This window comes from Nannospalax galili, unplaced genomic scaffold, assembly GCF_000622305.1.
Source record: "Nannospalax galili isolate Female #2095 unplaced genomic scaffold, S.galili_v1.0 scaffold744, whole genome shotgun sequence".
Taxonomy (NCBI): domain Eukaryota; kingdom Metazoa; phylum Chordata; class Mammalia; order Rodentia; family Spalacidae; genus Nannospalax; species Nannospalax galili.
The window spans coordinates 1391841-1410732 of NW_008351509.1; the positions used below are offsets into that span (position 1 = coordinate 1391841).

General features: G+C 50.6%; 1 protein-coding gene across 6 annotated transcripts in view; it reads left to right on the top strand.

Annotated features, from left to right (window-relative positions):
- Positions 1 to 4553: 4553 nt before the first annotated feature.
- Mcf2l (MCF.2 cell line derived transforming sequence like) overlaps positions 4554 to 18892 on the top strand; it is a 173613-nt gene continuing 159274 nt past the window's right edge. For 2 of the 6 annotated variants that reach the window (XM_008848417.2, XM_008848416.2), the window contains exons 1-2: positions 4557 to 4714; positions 10964 to 11133. In XM_008848417.2, coding sequence (XP_008846639.1) covers positions 10968 to 11133 — 166 coding nt within the window. In that variant the 5' untranslated portion in view covers positions 4557 to 4714; positions 10964 to 10967. Of the gene's footprint in view, positions 4715 to 4940; positions 4987 to 10963; positions 11134 to 18892 lie in introns of those variants that run through there. The other 4 variants (XM_008848408.2, XM_008848407.2, XM_008848413.2 and 1 more) reach the window with 4 other exon arrangements.

Sequence of the window (18892 nt, forward strand, 5' to 3'; positions counted from 1 at the left end):
TTTTGTTCATTGCTGTGACATAATACTTGACACAACTTAAGGGAGGAAGGATTTGGGCTCCTGGTCTCAGATGTCAGTCCATCATGGTGGGGAGCGGAGGAGGCAGGAGAGCAGCTCACATCATAGAGAGACCGGAGACACTGGCATTCTCTGGGTTTATCTTCCCCCTTTTGTTCAGTGAAGCCCCATCTGTGGATGGTGCCAACCCCATTCAAAGCAGGTTGTCCCCTCAGTTGGAAATCCTCACAGACACACTTAGAGGTGTGCTTTAATCTCACAGGTGACTCTAAATCAAGTCAGCCAAGATTAGTCATCACACAGACATTAAAATGAACAACGTAGTTTGATTAGCTGAGTTTATTGTGTTTACAAATGATTGCAGTCCTTCAGTATCAACTAAGTGAACCAAAAATATACATATTGTCAGGAGCAAACAGGTTAAAATTCTGAGCAGTGGTGTTAAGTGTGTCTGCCCCTGGAGTTTCAATAACTGTTGGCATTTGAAGGTTGTCCCAAGACAGGTAGGAGGAATCAGTATACTGAGCAGACGATGTTGCATGGAGTAGATGGTGCTACATCAAGAGTGTCCACTGGACTGGAGAGATGGCTCAGTGGTTAAGAGCCCTGGGTGCTCTTACAGAGGACCTGGGTTTGGTTCCCAGCACCCACATGGCTGCTAACAACTGTCAGTAACTCCAACTCCAGGGTTTCTCATGCCCTCTTCTGAGCTCCTTGAACATTACATGCACATAGTGCACTTATACATGCACACAGAACACACATAAAATATTTTGAAGCCAGGTGTGGTGGTGCACACCTCCAATCCCAGCACTTGAGAGGCAGAGGCAGCCAGTTCTCTGTGAGTTTGAGGCCAGCCTGGTCTACATAGTGAGTTCCAGGCCAGCTGGGACTACAGGGAGACCCTGTCTCAAAAAGACCAAAAAAAATTTTTTTTTGAATGAAGAGTGGGTAGTGTCGTAGGAGGGAGTAGTCTGAGTAGCACAGAACGCTATTGGAAGCAGGCTGGATAGTGAATGAGCACAATGCACCAGATGCTCCCTGCTCACTGTTAAGGTTCAGATAGCCCCGCCCCCTCACCAACAGGGTCTCAAGGACTTCTCATGCTCCTGAGAAAAGGGAACCTAGCTGATAAGCACCTTGGTCTTTGAAGTCAAGAGAAGCGGACTTTTCTCCACTGTTTGGCCAACACAGCAGGCTTCCCCTTTGATCTCTAAAGAGAACAGGTTTCCCCACTTCCCCCCACCCAACTTTAAAAAAAAATGCATCTTCCTGCCTTCTGCAGGAAGCAGAAGCCTCCCCCCTTAAAAAGACCCAAGCTCACGACCCGGGCACACATTTTCCCTGCCCAGAAGGGAATCTGTCCCATGTGTTCCTTTGCTAATAAACTCTGCTTTCTCCTGATCAACCCTATTTGCCATACGGCTACTTTCCCTCACTGCATTCTCTTCCAGCACTGCTAACCAGGTTAAACTCTGAGACATCATAGCAGAATTTATCCTCACAGTTCTAGAGGGCAGAAGTCCAAGGTCACAGTATCCAGACCCTTGCATCTCCCCAGCTCCTGCTTCAGAAAGCCTGGTCCCTGCCTCTCGTCACCTGGCATCATCCCTGGTCTGTGTCCTCCTAGATCACCAGCCCTGTTAAAGGTGTACCTGATGGTATCTGAAAGCCCAAGTCCTCTGGGTCATGTCCCCATCTGCAAGCTGTGGCATCTCCAAATAAAATGGCTTCCCTTGCCCTTCCCTCTGCTGACCCTTCTCCTTGCATAAAGCCATGCTGCTGAACTGTCCTGAGGTACAGACCATCCACTATAGTTGCTGGATTAGTCGCACACTGCACAGGAAGTGCTGCACCTGCTTTGTGCCCTGATGGGAAGATCCCAGGGCTTGATCATGGATACTACAGAAAACCTCCTGGGACTTCCCTGGCTCAGAGAAGTCTCAGAACATAAGCTGACCCTTTCCACCCGCTATTGTCTGCAAAGTTAACTGAACTTGCACATACAGGGAAGGAGCATGCATATTATTCATTCTCTCTCTCTCTCTCTCTCTCTCTCTCTCTCTCTCTCTCCTCTCTCTCTCCCTCCCTCCCTCCCTCCCTCCCTTCCTCTCTCTCCCTCTCTCTCCCCTGACCCTGGATCACTAGATCAATGATGTGAGCTTCCTGAACTTCCAGCCCCATTCTGGCCTCCAAGAATCCTTTGTGGTGCTAATTTCCTGTGCCTCACTGGGGGCTCCGGCATTTATCGAAGCTACTGGAGCACAAAAGGCTTCTGCAAGCTAACAAGCCTGACACCCGCAGGGTGCCTTGGGATGTGCAGTGGGCTGGGCAGGCTTTGTTGTTGGCTCCACCAAATCCTTAGAATTACCTCACTTTAGACTCAGCTTAACATTTTCTGAACTTCAGAAATGTATGCCTTATCCTATGAGTCTTACCCCTTTGATTGCTATGTCCCAAAGTTCTCAAGGGAAAGGCTGTGTTCTGATTTGCTTGTTGGCCTGGTTGTTCCCAGTGGGCCACTGGCCAGGGCTGTGCAGTCCTTGCTCCACACAGTTGAGTTCCCTGGGTGCCTAGGGATGCTTGCATAGTGGCAGGGCTCATTTCATCTAGCCCTAGGACTGGAGCCTGGTACCTGTACAATGTTGCCTGTGTGGGGTCACAGCTGTGGTACAGGCCATTTCCTCTGTTTCTGCATCAATGATACTAGTTCCTGCCGGAACTCTGTGCATGGGAGCTGCCTGCCTTTGCACTTTGATTTCTCCATTAAGTGACATTCAATACAGTCCGGTTGAGGGTCTTTGATGCCATAATGGGAAACAAGGAGTTTGTCTTTTTAAAAAGTAAAATAAAAAGTTAACCTCGTTCAGGGGTTGGTGAGATGGCTCAGTGAATAAGGGCACTTGCTGCCAAGCCTGATGACCTGAGTTTGATACTGGGAACTCACAGCGTAGAGAAAACTGATTCCCACAAGTTGTCCTCTAACTTCCACGTGTTCCACGGGATACACACATATACAAAGTTAAAAAAAATTTTTTATAGAGGCTCATGTGAATCAGGTCTGACCTTTTCAGGTATGGAGGACTTTTGGGAAGGAAGCCCCAGGTTTCTCTCTCAGCAGCTCCTGGGAACCTATGCAGGGGCAGTGCTTGCCCCTCCCTGGCTAACTGAAGAAAACCCCATTAGGCAGAGGATTACCAAGGTCCACTTTTGAGCCTTTCCCAAGCTGTCCCTTCCTCCCTAAGCCCAGCCTCCCTTCCTGCTCACAAGGTGGGTATTGTCTGATCCCCAATCTGTCCAACCAGCACCTGCCCCAAGAACTTCTCCTACATAGAGGGCTGGGCTGGGCAAGCACTTAGGCCTGGGTGGGGCAGGTGTTGTGGCTGGCCCAAGAGCACCCACCCAGTAATGGCACCCCCACCCAGTAGGAGGGTCCCCCCACTCTTAGGTGAATATCCATCTTGTTCACCCAGTTTGGTGCAGAGCCATTCATTGTCAGTCCTTAAGTGGGTCCAGCCATGCCTATTAAAGAGGTTTGTTTCCCTCTTATGCTGCTTCTGTCTATTCAAAGGAGCTGCCCAAGTCTATCTGCTCAGAGGAGACGCTTTTACCTCAACTCCCTATCCTAAAAAGTTGGTATCTAGGCCCACATTTGTGTTGCTGAACCGCAAAATGATCAGGTCTGAGCTTTGCAAGAGTAAACAGAGACCTGAGTTGCATCATTAGGTACCAAAGTGAGAGCTGTCCCAGGGAACAGTGTCACCAGAAAACAGGGGCTGTGCACATGAACCCTGGGGTTATACGGCCCCCCCCCTTTTTTTTTAAACCAAATAATGGGACATTTGATTCTGTGGGTGGCCCTGCGGGCTCCTGAGTTTAGGGGCACCTCCTGGCAGCCTGCTGTCTATAGCAGTGTTTGAGGCTTTCTGCAGATGCTAAGCCACGGAACCCCAGCAACCAACTGCGAGCTGAGCATGTTCTTCCATCTGCTGGGCAGGTAAGAGCACAGAGACCAGAAGGGTTTGCAGGGACCTATCTGAAGCCAGAGGGTCCCCACTTGCCTCAGTTCTTCCAACTGGAAGCAGCAGAGAAGGGTCTTGGGGGTAATGGGAAACCCAGCTGAGTCAGCTGGGTCCTGAAAGCGGACTCAACTTCCTACTGGCCTGTTCTAACCCTACAGCCCTTGAGGGCAACAGGTGAAATTAGATTTCATTTCGTAGATAGTCCGGGCTTAGTAGGAGAGGCGCTGTGAGTACCCCAGGGAAGACCCCAGGACGCCTTGACATAACCCCCCAGGGCTGGGCTCAGAGACCCCGGGGCAAAGCTAGGCTGGAGACGTACCTCCCCTTCCTCCAGACTCCGCCCCTGTCCCACCCATATGATCCCGCCCTTGCTCCACCCCCCCCCCCAAGAGTCCGTCCTGCCTATTGGATCCACCTCTCCTTGCGACCCCGCCCTTGTCCCGGCCCCTCCCTTGGGACCCTCATTCCACAGTCTGGTTTCCCCGGGTCGCTTCCCGGTCCCCAGCACCTCCGCCCCTCCTCCACCCTCTCTCCCAGACCCCGACGACCCCGCCTTCCCGCCTCCTCGTCCCCTTCCCCTCCCTTTGGCCGCGGCTAGGCGGAGTCTGGGCGCGCTGCACCTGCGAGCAAGTAAGCTTGCTGGACCCGGAGAGGACGGTTCCCGGCGCGGACAGGTGTGCGCGGGAGTGGGGGGGGGGGGGGGGAAAGAAGGGGAAAAAAGAGAGGGGAGGGGGGGGGGGGGGGGGGGGGGGGGGGGGGACAGAGAAGGGACAAGAGACAGAGGAGAGAGTAGGGGGTGGGATCCCGAGAAGGAAGGAAGGGGTTACATGGACAAGGGGGGAGCGGCAGAAGCGAAGCGGGGAACCGGACGGAACCCGCCGCCCAAGACCATTCTTGTCTCTCCAACCCTCTACCCCCGCCCGGTGGGAACTCGGGCACCGAGCTGGTGAGTGTGGCGGGGTCTTCCTCGATTGTCGCCCTGTTAAGAGTGGGGTTCCTCTCACACTCCAGTGTCATATGCAGGGGTCCTCTCAGACACCAGGATAGGTGTCAGCCGCGGGGGAGGAGTTCCTGCCTCCCCTGGGCAGTCTCAGAACCACCCCTCAAAGCTCGCCAACTCCCTCTGGTCTGGTGTCCAGGACAGGTGCTCTGGGACAAGGCAGGGAGAATTGGACCTGCACCTGGTTCTGGTACTTTGGATAATTGCTGGGTTCGCTGCTTTGCCTTTCTACCTAAAGAAGCCCAGGTGACAGTTTAAAAACAAGCGTTCACTTTCCTAGCTAATTCCAAAGTGTCCCACTAGGAGTTACTTTTTAATCCGGCTCTTGGCTGGGCACTGCTGCTCTTGACCCTCTTAGACTGAGTGCAGCCTCAGCTTTTCCTGGAAGCCTTCAGGCCATGGCCTGTGCTACCCCCAAGCAGCTGCAGAGCCCTGGGCAGGTAAGGGTTAAGGTGCCAAGCTGCTCAGAGGATGTGTAGGAGGTCCCCCGGATGTGTGGCCCTGGCAGCACCACTACCAAAATAAACTACCATCCTTTCCCCAAGCTGCTGGGGGTCAGATATGCAGGGCCTTCCCTCCCAGCAGGCAGGAGACCCACTTGGCCAGGTAGGGGTGGGGTACTGTCCTGGGGGAGGAGCCTCTGGGAGGGGGAAAGTCTTCTGATATACAAACCATAAGGCCTGACTGTCTTAAAGCGGGACTTAAGACCAATGTCCAGACAGTCAGCTGCAGCAAGAGAGTCCTCTGCCTTGACTTGAGTGTCTCCAGCCTCCAGGGCCCTGCAGGCTGAGGCAGGAGAAGATTTGGGCTCTATTTTTTGCCTCCCTGTTGCTTGTCACCCCATACCCTGCATATAGATAGCATCTAGGCAGAAACTGGGGAAGTGGACACTCAAGCTCCCAGGTCCAGTGTGGTCAAGAGCCTTCTGGAAGATGAGAGAAACCTGCCCCAACTACCTCTCAGGATTCTATAGAAACTAAGACTTGTATGAAAGACTTGCAGAGGGCAAAGGGTGTGTGGAGTCAGAGGTGGGTCTGGCATACTGCAGCCTTGGTCACAAAGTCTTGGTGCCGACTTATTTCTGGGGTGAGTCCGGAGTCGTCATCACTTTTCCTCAGAGCTGCCTCAGATGCCCTTGGTGAGGAGGCCTGAGAATGTGAAGGGTGACAGAGTGTGTCCTCTCCTTCCACTGCTGAGGCTTTGGTGGATGTGCCTTCCTGTAGTCCCTGGTCAGTTCTGCCTGAGGGTCCCCCATGTGCAGACTTTGATCTCTGGACATTTGTCTTGCAAAGCTTGGTGACTTGCTCCCCTTAGAAGAGAAGTCCTTGAAGGCTACTTAATTCATTTCTGTAAAATGGAAGAAATATGAAATCAAAATAGAGGATCCTGGCCTATTGAATGGAATGAGTGACCTGACTGTGGCCAACTGAGGCCTCTGGAGATGGCAGCTGTCAACAGGTTCAGGGTGACAGCAACAGGAACACAGTGTCCGGCGTGCACCCAGCTGTTTCTGGTTCAGGTGAGAGGCTAGCCTGAGTGCCACACCCAATTTCTTGTGGTCTTCTCAGTGTGAGGCTGAGTATGCCAGACTGTCCCTGAAGAACAGATTTCTATCACACTTGTGTGTCACAGAGGTGACAGGAGCCTTCCTCTATAGGACCTGGCTCTCAAGTATGAAAGTGTGGAGATTGCTACTGGTTTCTCTTTGGAGAGAGGCCTGGAGGCCAGCACATGGTTGGGGCTCTTCAGGGTGTGCCAAACCATACCTGTGCCTGTGAGAAAGCCGCTCAGGGCAGCAACACCTGTAGAGAGACCAGGGGCCAGCAGAGCACTCTGCTCCAATCTGGGCCATTATGTTTGCTTGGCCAGCTGGGTACAATGGGCCCTCCTGAGACATCAGGAAAGCTGCAGAGTGATGCTCCTCCGGGTCCCCTCAAGTAGAACTTTCAGAACTTTTGGTCCTCTATAGGACAATAGACACTCCATGGCTACCCAGAGATCTGAGAGGACCAGTCACCCTGGACCAAGTTTCAAGAGCCCAGAAGGCTAAGTAGCTGAGCCGCACATTTGTGACCACCACAGTCACCTCCGTGGAGTCACAAGAAACCGGCTTCTCCTCAGAATGCTCAAGGTTACTTTGGAGACCCAAAGGGTGGATCTTCATAAATACTAAGGAGGTTCCAGCCATAGAAGGCCTGTGTCCCGCTGGGGTGGCTCTGAGACTCTGGCCATTGACAAAATGCAGAACATCTCCAAAATGAAATAAAGAACAAAACAAAAACAGATCTACTAAGGAAGCAATGTGTGAACACAAGGAGAGTGACCACACCTCTTCACACAGTCTCCATGTCAGTCACAGGACAGACCCTGTCAGAGAGATGCTCTGAATGTGGGAAACAGGTGGAGGCAAGGTAGATGCAACAGGGGGAGGTTGGGCATATCAATGATCTTGAGTGATGGACTGGAGCCAGGGGCATGGAGTGAGGGGCACCCTGCCCTTCTGCCTGTGCTTTTTCATACCCCCTGTGTAGCCAGCAAGATGAGAATCATCAGGGCCCAGACTGCTGCGGTAGCTCATCCTCAGGAGTGTTGTCTCCTTTGCGTGCATTGACCAGGTCTTGCCTGGTGCTGTGGTCTGTGCCAGCACTAGGCAGAAGTTGCTTTGACAGAGGCGGCAGCATGTGTGTCATAAACATCAGCCAAGCAGATGAGTCAGGGATGGGGCTTTGCCTTGGATCTTCATTGTACATGACCAAGTTCTAACCACCAAGTGACTGTTCATGGCTGTCAGTGGGTTTAACTCTGTCCTTCTGTGCATAGCAGCTCTTGAGGCTTCAGGTCTCAGAGACCTGGGACCTGGGACACTCAGACTGACCTCTATAGTGGACACAGAAAACTGCAGGCTTTCAACATTTGTCTGGTGACTGGGGTTCTGCCAACCTTGAGATTATAAACATGAGCTGACATGAATGCAGTCTTCAGGGTTGATCTTCTGCACCCATGATAGCATGAGCTATGAAAGCCTGCTTCCCAGCCTCTCTAGAAACCTGTTGTTGACTGACCCTTCTGCTCTGCCAGTGCAGACATTTTCACTTCCACAGGTGCCATCAACAGGGGCTGATAAGCAAAGCAGCTGGGAAGTAACACCCTGCTAGAAAGAGGGAGGTCTGGACAGGAATACTGCAGAGCTCCACCATTTTGGGGACCCATTAGAGATAGAGAACCCCCAAACCTTGCCCTGTGGAAGGGAGTGGCTTCACCCTTGTCACCATATTGGAAGATCTTATGCCTTGTTCCTCACCATTGAAAAGTACCTGGAGCCCTTGCAATTGTCCCTAGAGAGAGTGGGGACAAGACTCCACACAGATGTACAGGCACATAAGGAGCCATGAGGCAGAGATGCCACCCACCCCACCCCTCCCCCACCCCCGGCTATACACAGTTTTGGCCTGGCTTCTCCCTGGAGAAGGGGGAATCTCCCTACAGGTTAAACTTTTCTTCATTAGAGTTTGGAAGACTAAAGGACAAAACAGGGAAATTCTTTTCAACCAGGGAAATTCTTCCTCCTACTTTTTATAGTCATAATTTGGTTCAGAGAACCCAGACTGTCTTCAGAAGTCAGTGCCCTTCCCAGGTCCCAGAATGTGAATGAGGCAGGTAGGACAAAGCCGTGCTGTGCAGGTGGCTGTCCCCCCCCGCCCCAGATGAGGCTCCATGGCAGAGAGCACCCACCTTATGCTCCCCAAGATCCGTCCCCATGCTGCCATTGTAAGGACAGCTTGAGGAACTTTGTAATAAGCAGACATGCAGAGGGTAACACGGAGGATACACATGGGTGACAAGTTCCTGACCCACAGCAGCATTCATAACCACAAAGGGACTTATCTCATCTCATATCACACAGGCTAGCTGTCCATACTCAGGGGCCGGGGAGGAGGTGGGAGGGAGTATAATCTTGGCTAGACACTTCCTGGAGCTGGAGCACCTGCCATGTTTGGGAGCAAAGCTGCATGCTGGGCTGTGGGCATTGGCCGGGCAGCCTGCTTCCTCCCTGAAGGGGCCATATTGCAAACAGGGGTTCTCAGGCCCTTGGCCCCTTGCTCACCTTTCTAGGGCCAGACACCTCCTTGCAATACTCCATCCACCAGCAACCACACCCCAGGAGGGACAGGCAGCAGAGCCAGAGCAAAGAAAAGCCTCTGATCCCAATGTGGAGTTTAGCTGAAGAGAAGCTGGGAAGGCAGGTGCTGGGAAGAAGACTGAGCAGGAATTTTTAATCACCCAACCTGTCCAGGAGGGTGTCTCCTGCAGGCAATGGCCTCTTCTGAGATGGAGCTAGAGGAAGAAGAACTAAAGAAAGGTATGGCCTAAAGCAGGAGTGCCAGAATTGAAGGGCAATCCAACGTGAAAGATTTCAGGTGAAACCATCAAGACTATGTATGATGAACTGTTTGAATCGTCCTTCTCCCAGAATGGCCAGTGGCCACTAAGCCAACAGAGAGGAGTTCTAGGATACCAGAGAGCCCAGTGAGCGTCTGCCTGGAGCGGTGAAACAGTGGTTACCGGAGCAGGTGGAACTTGCTGTAGCCCCTTTGAAACAATGACTAGCTTTCTCTTTAAATTCAAGATCACTCCCAAAAACGAAGGTGTTTGCCAGTTCTCCTCTGGAGGAAGAATACTATAATGTTTGTTCTGGAACCTGGGAGCCCTCGCTTTTCTCAGAGGATTCAAAAATGTTTTTGAGTAATCTGAACAAGCTACCAGCCTGGCTTTGAAACCTTGCCCAGCTGGCAAAGTAGACCTTAAAACCTGGAGAACCAGAACTTTGGTGTCCTTGAAACAAGAGCCTAAATGTCAAGGAGAATGTCTAAGTTTTTCTTCTTATTTTTTTCATTTAAGCAGCAGAAGTTAAGTACTGTTTTCCTTATGCAACCCTTTATTCCAGTATTCATAAGAGAAGGTTGTTTTTTAAAAAAAATATTGTAATGGGACTAGAGAGATGGCTCAGCGGTTAAGAACACCGGTTGTTCTTGCAGTAGACCCAGGTTCAAATCCCAGCACCCACATGGCAGCTAACAACTGTCCCTAACTCCAGTCCCGGGGGATCCAACAGCCTCTTCTGACCTCCTTGGGTATTGCACGACACGGGTGCACTTACCTACATGCAGGCAATACATGCATACACATAAAATAAAAATAATAAATAAAATTTAAAAAAAATATTGTATTTATGGCCAGGCATAGTGGCACATGCCATTAGTCCCAGCACTCGGGAGGCAGAGGCAGGCAGATCTCTGTGAGTTCAAGGCCAGCCTGATCTACATTGTGAGTTTCAGGCCAGCTGGAGCTACAGGGAGACCCTGTCTCAAAAAAAAAAACCCTCAAAATTTTTATTTATTATTTTTATTTAATTTTCCTGAGTGCCTGCGTATAAGTGCACCCATGTTGTGCAATGCCTGAGGAGGTCAGAAGAGGGCGTTGGATCCCCAGGAACTGGAATTCCAGAGGGTTGTTAGCCACCATGTGGGTGCTGGGAATTGAACCTGGGTCCTCTACAAGAGCAGGCAGTACTTTTAACCACTGAGCCATCTCTCCAGCCCTGAGAAGGTTGTTTTTTAACTCAACATTAATACAGCCTACTTCACTCTGTAGAAATTTGGAGAATGAACTTAATTTTAAACATCTTATTTGTATTTCAGAATAAATAGCAAAGATTTGTTTTTATACAAAGAAACAATTCTTAGGCCTTTTACTTATTTATTTTGAGACAGGGTCTCCCTGTAGCCCCAGCTGGCCTGAAACTCAGTATGTAGACCAGGCTGGTCTTGAACTCACAGAGATCCACCTGCCTCTGCCTCCTGAGTGCTGGGATTGAATCGTAGATCTTTCTGCAGCTTGACTTCACTTTCCTTTGACACCACAGCCTCATGTCCGACTGCTGGAGATTTATCTTGTGCAAGGACCGTGGAAGAGACAGCCCCTCACCACAGGAGCACAATGGGGTCCCGAAGGAGGAGGCTGATCACCAAGTGGATGTGTCTGACGGTATCAAGCTTGTTCCAGACAAAGCAGAGGCAATGGTCACAGCCCCAGGTAGGTGCTGGTGGTCCAAACCTCGCTCTGATCCCCAAGGTTGCATTGCTGATTGGACTCAGGAGTCCCATGTTCAGGCTGGTCTCTGGATTGAGTGACCGAGAACCTGGTTGTGCTGTGTGTGTGTGATGGGTTAGCCAGCTTTTACCTGCTTCTGGGTGCAGACTGTCTTCTTGTATGCGGTCACTTGCTTTCTTGTTAACCACTTCAGTGAGCATCGTAAAAAGAGGTTGGCTTTGGTTAAAGCATATGAGAAGTATGTCTGCGCTTGAAATAAAGCACAGTACACCAGAAGGGAGAACTATTTGTAGTCTTTGCTTCCTTTTTTACAAACAAAGCACTGTGGCTTTAATTTAGAGTGTTGTCTTGACATGAGATGGATGAAGCTTTGACTGACAGCAGCAAACCAGCCCCCCTCCCCCTACACTGTCAGAAAGGACAGAACTAGAGCCACAGTGTGCAAACCCCGGGACTTCTAGGGTGTGGGCTTTCCCCGGGGTCAGTCTCTGCACCAGGCTGGCCTTGTTCTTCTGTGGCCCTGGCCAGCCTGCAAGTCCTGTGTGTGTGAAGGAAACGCTGAGTGAGTCTTGGGTTGGCCTGCGTTTAACTGTTTCATGCTGCATCTTCCCACCCTGACGCAAAGTAAAGCCTGCAGCAGGCTGAGCAGCTGTGTGCAGACTACAGAGGGAAAGCATGAAGTTGGCTCGAGGGCTGTCTGATCCTGATCCTGTGGGTAAGCATCAGGCTATAAAGCCAGAGGGAAGATGTTGGCCTGAGGAGGTCTACCACACATCTTCGCACCATCCCTGAATCCTCTCCCAACCCTGGACCAGGCTGGCATTTGTGGCAGTCAAGCTGGCTCACAGTGCCGATTGGACACTTTGATCTGAGGCTTCCCAGTCTGAGGTCCTTGTCCAGAGCTGTGTCTTGTTTGGGGTAGCCTCTCTAAGGCTCAGGCCCAGTACTTGTGCCTGCTTCTATATGACAGTGCTTCACCTGGTGACGATGGCTTGGGACTTTCTGGGCCCAGCATGGTGAGCTGTACCTTCTAGGGAAGGCTCCTAACCTTGGAAACAAGGGGGCATATGAACTTGTCTGAAGGAGACATTGCATTTCATGTGGTGACCCAAGCCAGGGTCTATGGCTAGTGCTGCAATTTCTGTCCCTTCTCTGTCCTAAAGGAGCAGCTGGAGCCCAGTCTTCCAAGGTGCATCAGGGGACTGAACCTTCTTGTTACGACCTGCATGCTGTGCTTCTCCCTAGGACTACACCTAGAAACAGTGAGATGTGGTGAGGAAGGAGCTGCTGTCACTGATCCCTGTGGAAGGAGAGCTCCCCAAGGAGTCCTTGAGGGGGCTGTTTGACAGCACCTGAGCATCACTGACTCTGTGGTTAGAGGGTGATTGGTCCTTAGAACTCAGCGTAGCTGCCAATGAGCTACCCTGGCCACTCATGCCTGGTGCTAGTTGGCACTAGTTGATGCTGGCCAGCCTTCCCTAGGCAGTTGGATAAGCCTGGCGGGCACTGAGTTGTGGCTGTCCAGAGAGCAGCCTGCGGGTCAGTCCCAGAATGCTGTCACTGACTTGATCCTTGTTCATGTGTCTGTGTCCCCCCTTACTTGGGAAAATCCATCAGCATGACCTATTTGTTAATGAGACAGGCTGTAGAGCAGAAGGCTTGGCTCAAGCCCAGGCTTTGTCACATTCTCTTAGGCATGGTACATCCTCAGCTTGCTACAGCAGACAGCAGTAGCAGCTGCCCCTGGCTTCAGGGAGGCACGCAGGCTGTGAAGCATCTCTCCATAGGTCTTGATCCTGAACCATGTCACCAGCTGGCTCCTTCCTTCTCCCTGTACTTGCGAGTCCTTCCTGATCCACAGTCCTGGAACCTAAGAGGCTGCTGAGACAGTGAAGGCCCTAAAGGTGCTGGCCTCGTGTGATGGGGCCCCGTGTGATGACCTGTGTGCAGGTTCTGAGAAGAGGAGCCTGAAGCTCTTCTGTTTCCTCATAGACAGAGGAGGGTAGTGGTTAGGAGCCTGCAGCCTGAGCCCAGTTTGTTGTAGCCTCGCAGTAGGGCCATTGCTCCTGTGCTGTTTCATTTCTCCCTGATTATCTGGGAAACTTTGCAAGAGTCCAGCCAAGCTTATTCTAGAAGCCCTTTGAAACGATAAAAACCTGTTTGTATCAGAACTTATATATTTGAAGTTAGTAATTTAAAAAAATATTTTATTTTTATTTTATGTGCATGAGTGTTTTGCTTGCATGTAAGGCCACCACTTGCATGCAATACCAGTAGAAGCCAGAAGAGGGCAAGCGATTCCCCTGAAGCTGGAGCTACAGGTTGGGTGTTTGTTAGGACTGGGAAGTGAACCCCAGTCCTCTGGAACTATCCCTCTAGTCCCTGAAGTTAGGGTTTTTTTTTTGGTATTTTTGAGACAGGGTCTACCTGTAGCCCCAGCTGGCCTAGAACTTGCTTCGTAGACCAGGTTGGCCTTGAACTCACAGAGATCCACCTTCCTCTTCCTCCTGAGTGCTAGGATTAAAGGCGTGTGCCATCATGCCTGGCATGAAGTTAGGAATTTTCATAGTGACAAAATGTGCACAATAAAAGTTTCCATCTTAAACATTTAACACATCAAGTATGATCTTATTATGCCCATTCCTCCCATCACTAGAGCACTCACCTTCCTAGCCTGAAACTCTGCTCCAGCCCCAGTGTGCCCCACCCCCACCCCAAGCCATCATTCTGCTTTAAAAAATTTTTTTGATTTATTTTTATTTTATGTGTGTTATGCCTGCATATATGTAAGTGCACACATGTCATGCAGTGCTCATGGAGAAGGCATCAGAGTTCCTGGAACTGGAGTTACAGATGGTTGTTAGCCATCATGTGCTGGGATTTGAACCCAGGTCTTCTGCAAGAACAGCCAGTGCTCTTTACTGCTGAGCCAGCTCTCCAGCCAGTGCTCTTTACTGCTGAGCCAGCTCTCCAGCCCCTATCATTCTGCTTTCTGTCTGGATGAGATTGAACTCCAGGGGCCTTAGTGAGTGTCCTCACAGAGTGCTGTCCACTTGTGGCTGGCTCATTTTACTCAACACGTGTCAGAGTTCCTGCCTGTGTCAATGCTCAGTCACAGCCCAGGGTGTAGATGACCCTGCTTGTGGCTCTACTTGTATGTCAATGGATGTGTGGGCTTGTGAACAGTGCTACCGTGCATGTGATGTGCCTTCCATCCTTCAATACCACCAGAGGTGACTGCTGGGTGATTGGTCAATTTGCAAGCCAGCATACAGGCTGGGTCTCCCAGTGTTGTCTCTGCCATCCTGATGGCAGGAGCCTCGTGCACAGGCTGCCATGTCCAACCCACTGTCCACATTCTGTCAACACACTCCTGTCCCTGACGTCATGTGGAGGCTTGGGCCATGCTGGGTAAACACTGATAAGCCTGTTTTCCAGCTGGCTTACCACGGTCTGTGGCCTTCTGTGTAATTTGGCCTTCCTTCAGCCTTTCTCATTTCAGCATGCCATCACAACAGTATGCTTGGCCAAGTGGTTCCAGAAACTCTGCAGTTAACTGTTTCACAGTCAGCCATGGGAAAGCCTCATGAGTATCCATAGAGGGGTCTCTTAGGGCTCTCACCTGGCCCGTCAGGCACCTGCCATTCAGGCACCTTTTGGTAAGGACGGGCCTACAGCATTGACTTGGAGGAGCAAGGCTGAGAGGCATTTGTGAGCTGACTGACCTCTGCCCGTCAGCAGTCATCTTGCACAGTCAGCCTGAATAGCACATGGACGGTTTATTCTAGCCGACAATTCTAGGTTACAGACATAGCAGGAAAGTGGCAGGCATCAGGAACTTGAAGCAGCTGTCATGCCTACAGTCAGGAGTGGAGAGAACATGAGTACTTGAAGCTTACGAGTGCTTAGCTCACTGTTTCCACCCCTACACAGTCCAGGAACCAAACCCAGGGACTGGGGCCATGGCAATGGGTGGGGCCTCCCACATCAATTAACACCATCTAGACATCCCCCACAGACATGCCCACAGTCAACCTGGTCTAGGCACTCCCTCATTGAGAGTCTCTTTGCAGATGGTTCTAGATTGTGTAAAGTTGACAATTAAAACCAACTGTCACACATGAACACATACATGGCATGGACACACAGGCATGGGCACACATATGAACATATACATAGAATGGATGCCCAGGCATGGACATATATGAGAAAACATACAGCATGGACATGCAAGTATGAACACACACGTAGCACGGACATGCGAGCATGACACATATGAACATGCGTGGCATGAATACATGTGAGCACCCATGGCAAGAAGGCACACATGAATACACAACATAGATAAGCAAACATGGGCACACACATATGAACTCACATGGGCATGGACACACACATATGTTGCACATGGTACATTTCAGCGAGGTGAGCTTAAAGCTGACCCAACTCTTCAGGCGCCTCATTCTCCAGGCTCCTCCCTCCCCACCCTCCTTGAAGTGCTCCCAGGGTCACACCCCCAGAGCAGGATGCTGTAAGTGCTGCTGCTCACGGTCCTAAGGAAGGGAGCTCTGTACTCTCACCACGTCAGGCCTTGTCACCTGGCTTGAATTTGAGAGAGAGAGAGGACACACTTGTGACCATGAGCACTTCCCAATACTCTGGGCACGTGGTAACATGTGTGCATAAAAAAAAAGTCAAATCCCTCTTTCACTTGAGTTTAGGTGAAAGGAGAAGCATGTGCTGGATAGCTTTAGTGTCAACTTACACACCTGGGTTGAGGGAGCCTCAACTGGGGAGTTGCCTCGATTGGACTGGTCTGTGGCCATGTCTGTGGGGCATCTTCTTGATTGTTGAGTGATGTGGGAGGGCCCAGGCCACTGTGCGTGGTGCCACCCCTGGGCAGGTGGGCCTGTGTTGCATAAGAAAGCAGGCTGAGCAGGGGCCAGGGGAGCAAGCCAGTAAGCAGTGATCTTCCACGGCCTGTGCTCCAGCTCCTGCCTCCAGGTTCCTGTCCTGAGTTCCTACCTTGGGCTCCCTCAGAGATGACCTGGGAGATGTAAGCTGAATAATCCCTTGCCTCACCAAGTTGGTATTGGTCAGAGTATTTTGTCACAGCAATGGAGAAACAAACTGGAATAAGGCACTTGAACAAGTAGCGTCTTGGATAGACTGAATCAAACTCTCTTTCCTGGGTACAGCTGTCCCTGTCCCTGACTGCATGTGACCAAACCTAATGCTTTAGTGTATTTACAGTGTGGTCATTGGCCAGGGGGTAGGGGTAGGGCCGGATGGAAAGGAAAGGGCATGGACAAGAAGAGACTTGGGTCCCACATTGAAGAATAAGGGATAATGGCACTCAGCAGAGATCAGCTGAGCTGAAGATGTGTTTCGGAAGGAGTGTGACCTCAGGAACTGGTATGTGGAAGGAAAGGGGTCGGGTTTTTTATTGTCTTGTGGATAGTCTCCAGTGGATCCTAATCAGAGCTTGATGGAAAATGAATAAACTCCCCAGACTGTGGCCTTTAAGGCTCTGCCTCCTGTGCCTGAGGCCTACAGAAGCTTTGTTCCCATCTCCTCAGGTTGGGATCTGGGCTTAGGGCACATGTGAAGGACCCCTGACTCCTCCCAGTGCCTGGGGAAGTGTTCTCTGCTAACCTCCAGTGCTGCGGGTTTGCAGCCTCCTGGCTCTTTATGTCACTTCTCCTTGTAAACATTTAACATGAAATGCAGTTGTGAAGGAGGTGATTTCAGCAGCCTTCATGTGAAAGGCAGGAGGAGGGGGAGGGAGGCAGCAATCTGCCAAACGCTTCCCTTTGCTAATCTTTTCTGGTTAGGCACCTAACCAGTCCACGGGACTCACAGACATAGTGCTGACAGCTAGTGATCAGCTTCTCATTTGAGCCTTCCTAATTCCTTAACATTCTTCTACATGTGAGTTTCTGTGGCAGGAGTTCTTGATTTTTTTGGAAAACATTTCTAGTGAACATGAGCGTACAGCCATTTGGGGACTGACTGGTGCGTTACTGGTTGATAAAAGCTACGTTAGCATTTTCACCTCTGCAGCCAAGTGGCGGTAGGAAGGTGATGCTGGGGATCAGTGGGATACCAAGCTGCAAGGTTATCCGTCCCTACTCTCCACTCTTCTCCTGGAGAGTCCAATGGTCCCTGCTCCCCAGCCTGCTCTGACCACTATGGCTCCTAGATCGATTAAATAGAACTTTCCAGAATGTTTAGAATCATTTAATTTAAATGAGCATCATAAAATTATGTGAAACAGGAAGGGTGATTCTGAGCTGCTGGAGGGACCTTCCTGTGGTGGTGGTGGGACTCAGTGGGGATCTGAGCTGCCTTGAGGGCCTGCTCACCCCTCACCAACCTGCAGCACAACCATAGACCTGGAGATTTTGCTCACATTTCATTGGGATCTTTGTGGTTTTCTGTCAACTATGAGATAATTGTCTCTGTAGATCATTCTGTGAGAATCTCAAATTTGAGGTGTTCTCTGTGATTAAGATGATGTTTAGAAAGTTCTTCTCCGAAGTGTGTGCTTGACAGTGAAGCACCAAAGGGGACACGCTGGCCACTAAGCGTCACCATACATACTGTTGGTTGTTTACCTTTGCTTCTCCTAGCCATTCAGAGAGCATCGTCTCGGCCTCTGGCTTTGCCTTGAAATATTCCCACTGTGTGGACACCCTTCCTCCTCCTACCTTGCTCTCTGTGAGCTGTTGATGAGGACAGGCAAGAATGTTGCCTGTCCCAGAAAGAAGTCCCTGCTGGCCACTGTCTCCCCTGGCATTTCTGGCCATTTCCCTGTGGTTCCCACAGAGCTGTCTGTGTCTCCAGCACAAATGTCTCACTGGTCCCTACTCAGCACTAGGCTACTTGAGAGTTTCTTTCCCTGTGTCCATGAGGGCTGGTAGCCCAGAATCTTGTCTACTGTGGGCTAACACTGATCGAAGTGTTGCCCTTGACTGAAGCACAGTCTGAGACAGCGCTGGTCACCCACCCTGGTGTTCTGTTCATTTTTTAAAATATCTTTTGTCCATATTCATAGCAGAGAAATATTTCGGAAGTGCAATGCTGGCACAACATGGGCTGTCAGTGGATTTGTTCACCAGCACCAAATAGAACTCGGCTATTGGAAGTTCCTTGGAGGGTGTATCCTATGAAAGGACCTAAGTAGAGCAGAACATTGGAGCTGTACACCAGAAGTCACCATGATGAAGACTGAACTGACCACAGTTTAAAAAAAATAAAGAACAAACAAATTCAAAAAAGTGTAATAGGCACAGGATTTGGTAAGCCACTCTCACAAGGCAACACTACCTTCTAGGGAGAACTAGGGGGAGATGCCACTGTCACCTTCTCAGAGGGCTGGCTGTGGAGCTTAGAATGTGAGCCCAGCCTGGACAGCACTAAACAAGCATGAATAGAACCATGAAGCCCATTTGTGGACCTGATCTAAGCCCACTGCTCGTGGGAATGGGATCCTTGTGACTACAGAGGAAAAAAGTCATTGTTAATAAAAACCCCAAGACCCACTTCTAGAAATTGAATTAAAAAATAATCCAAAGACTAGAGAGATGGCTCAGTGGTTAAGAGCACTGGCTGTTCTTGCAGAGGACCTGGGTTTGAATCCCAACACCCACATAGCAGCTAACAACTGTCCATAACTCCAGTTCCAGGGTATCCGATGCCCTCTTCTGACCTCTGCAGGCATTGCACAACACAGGTACAC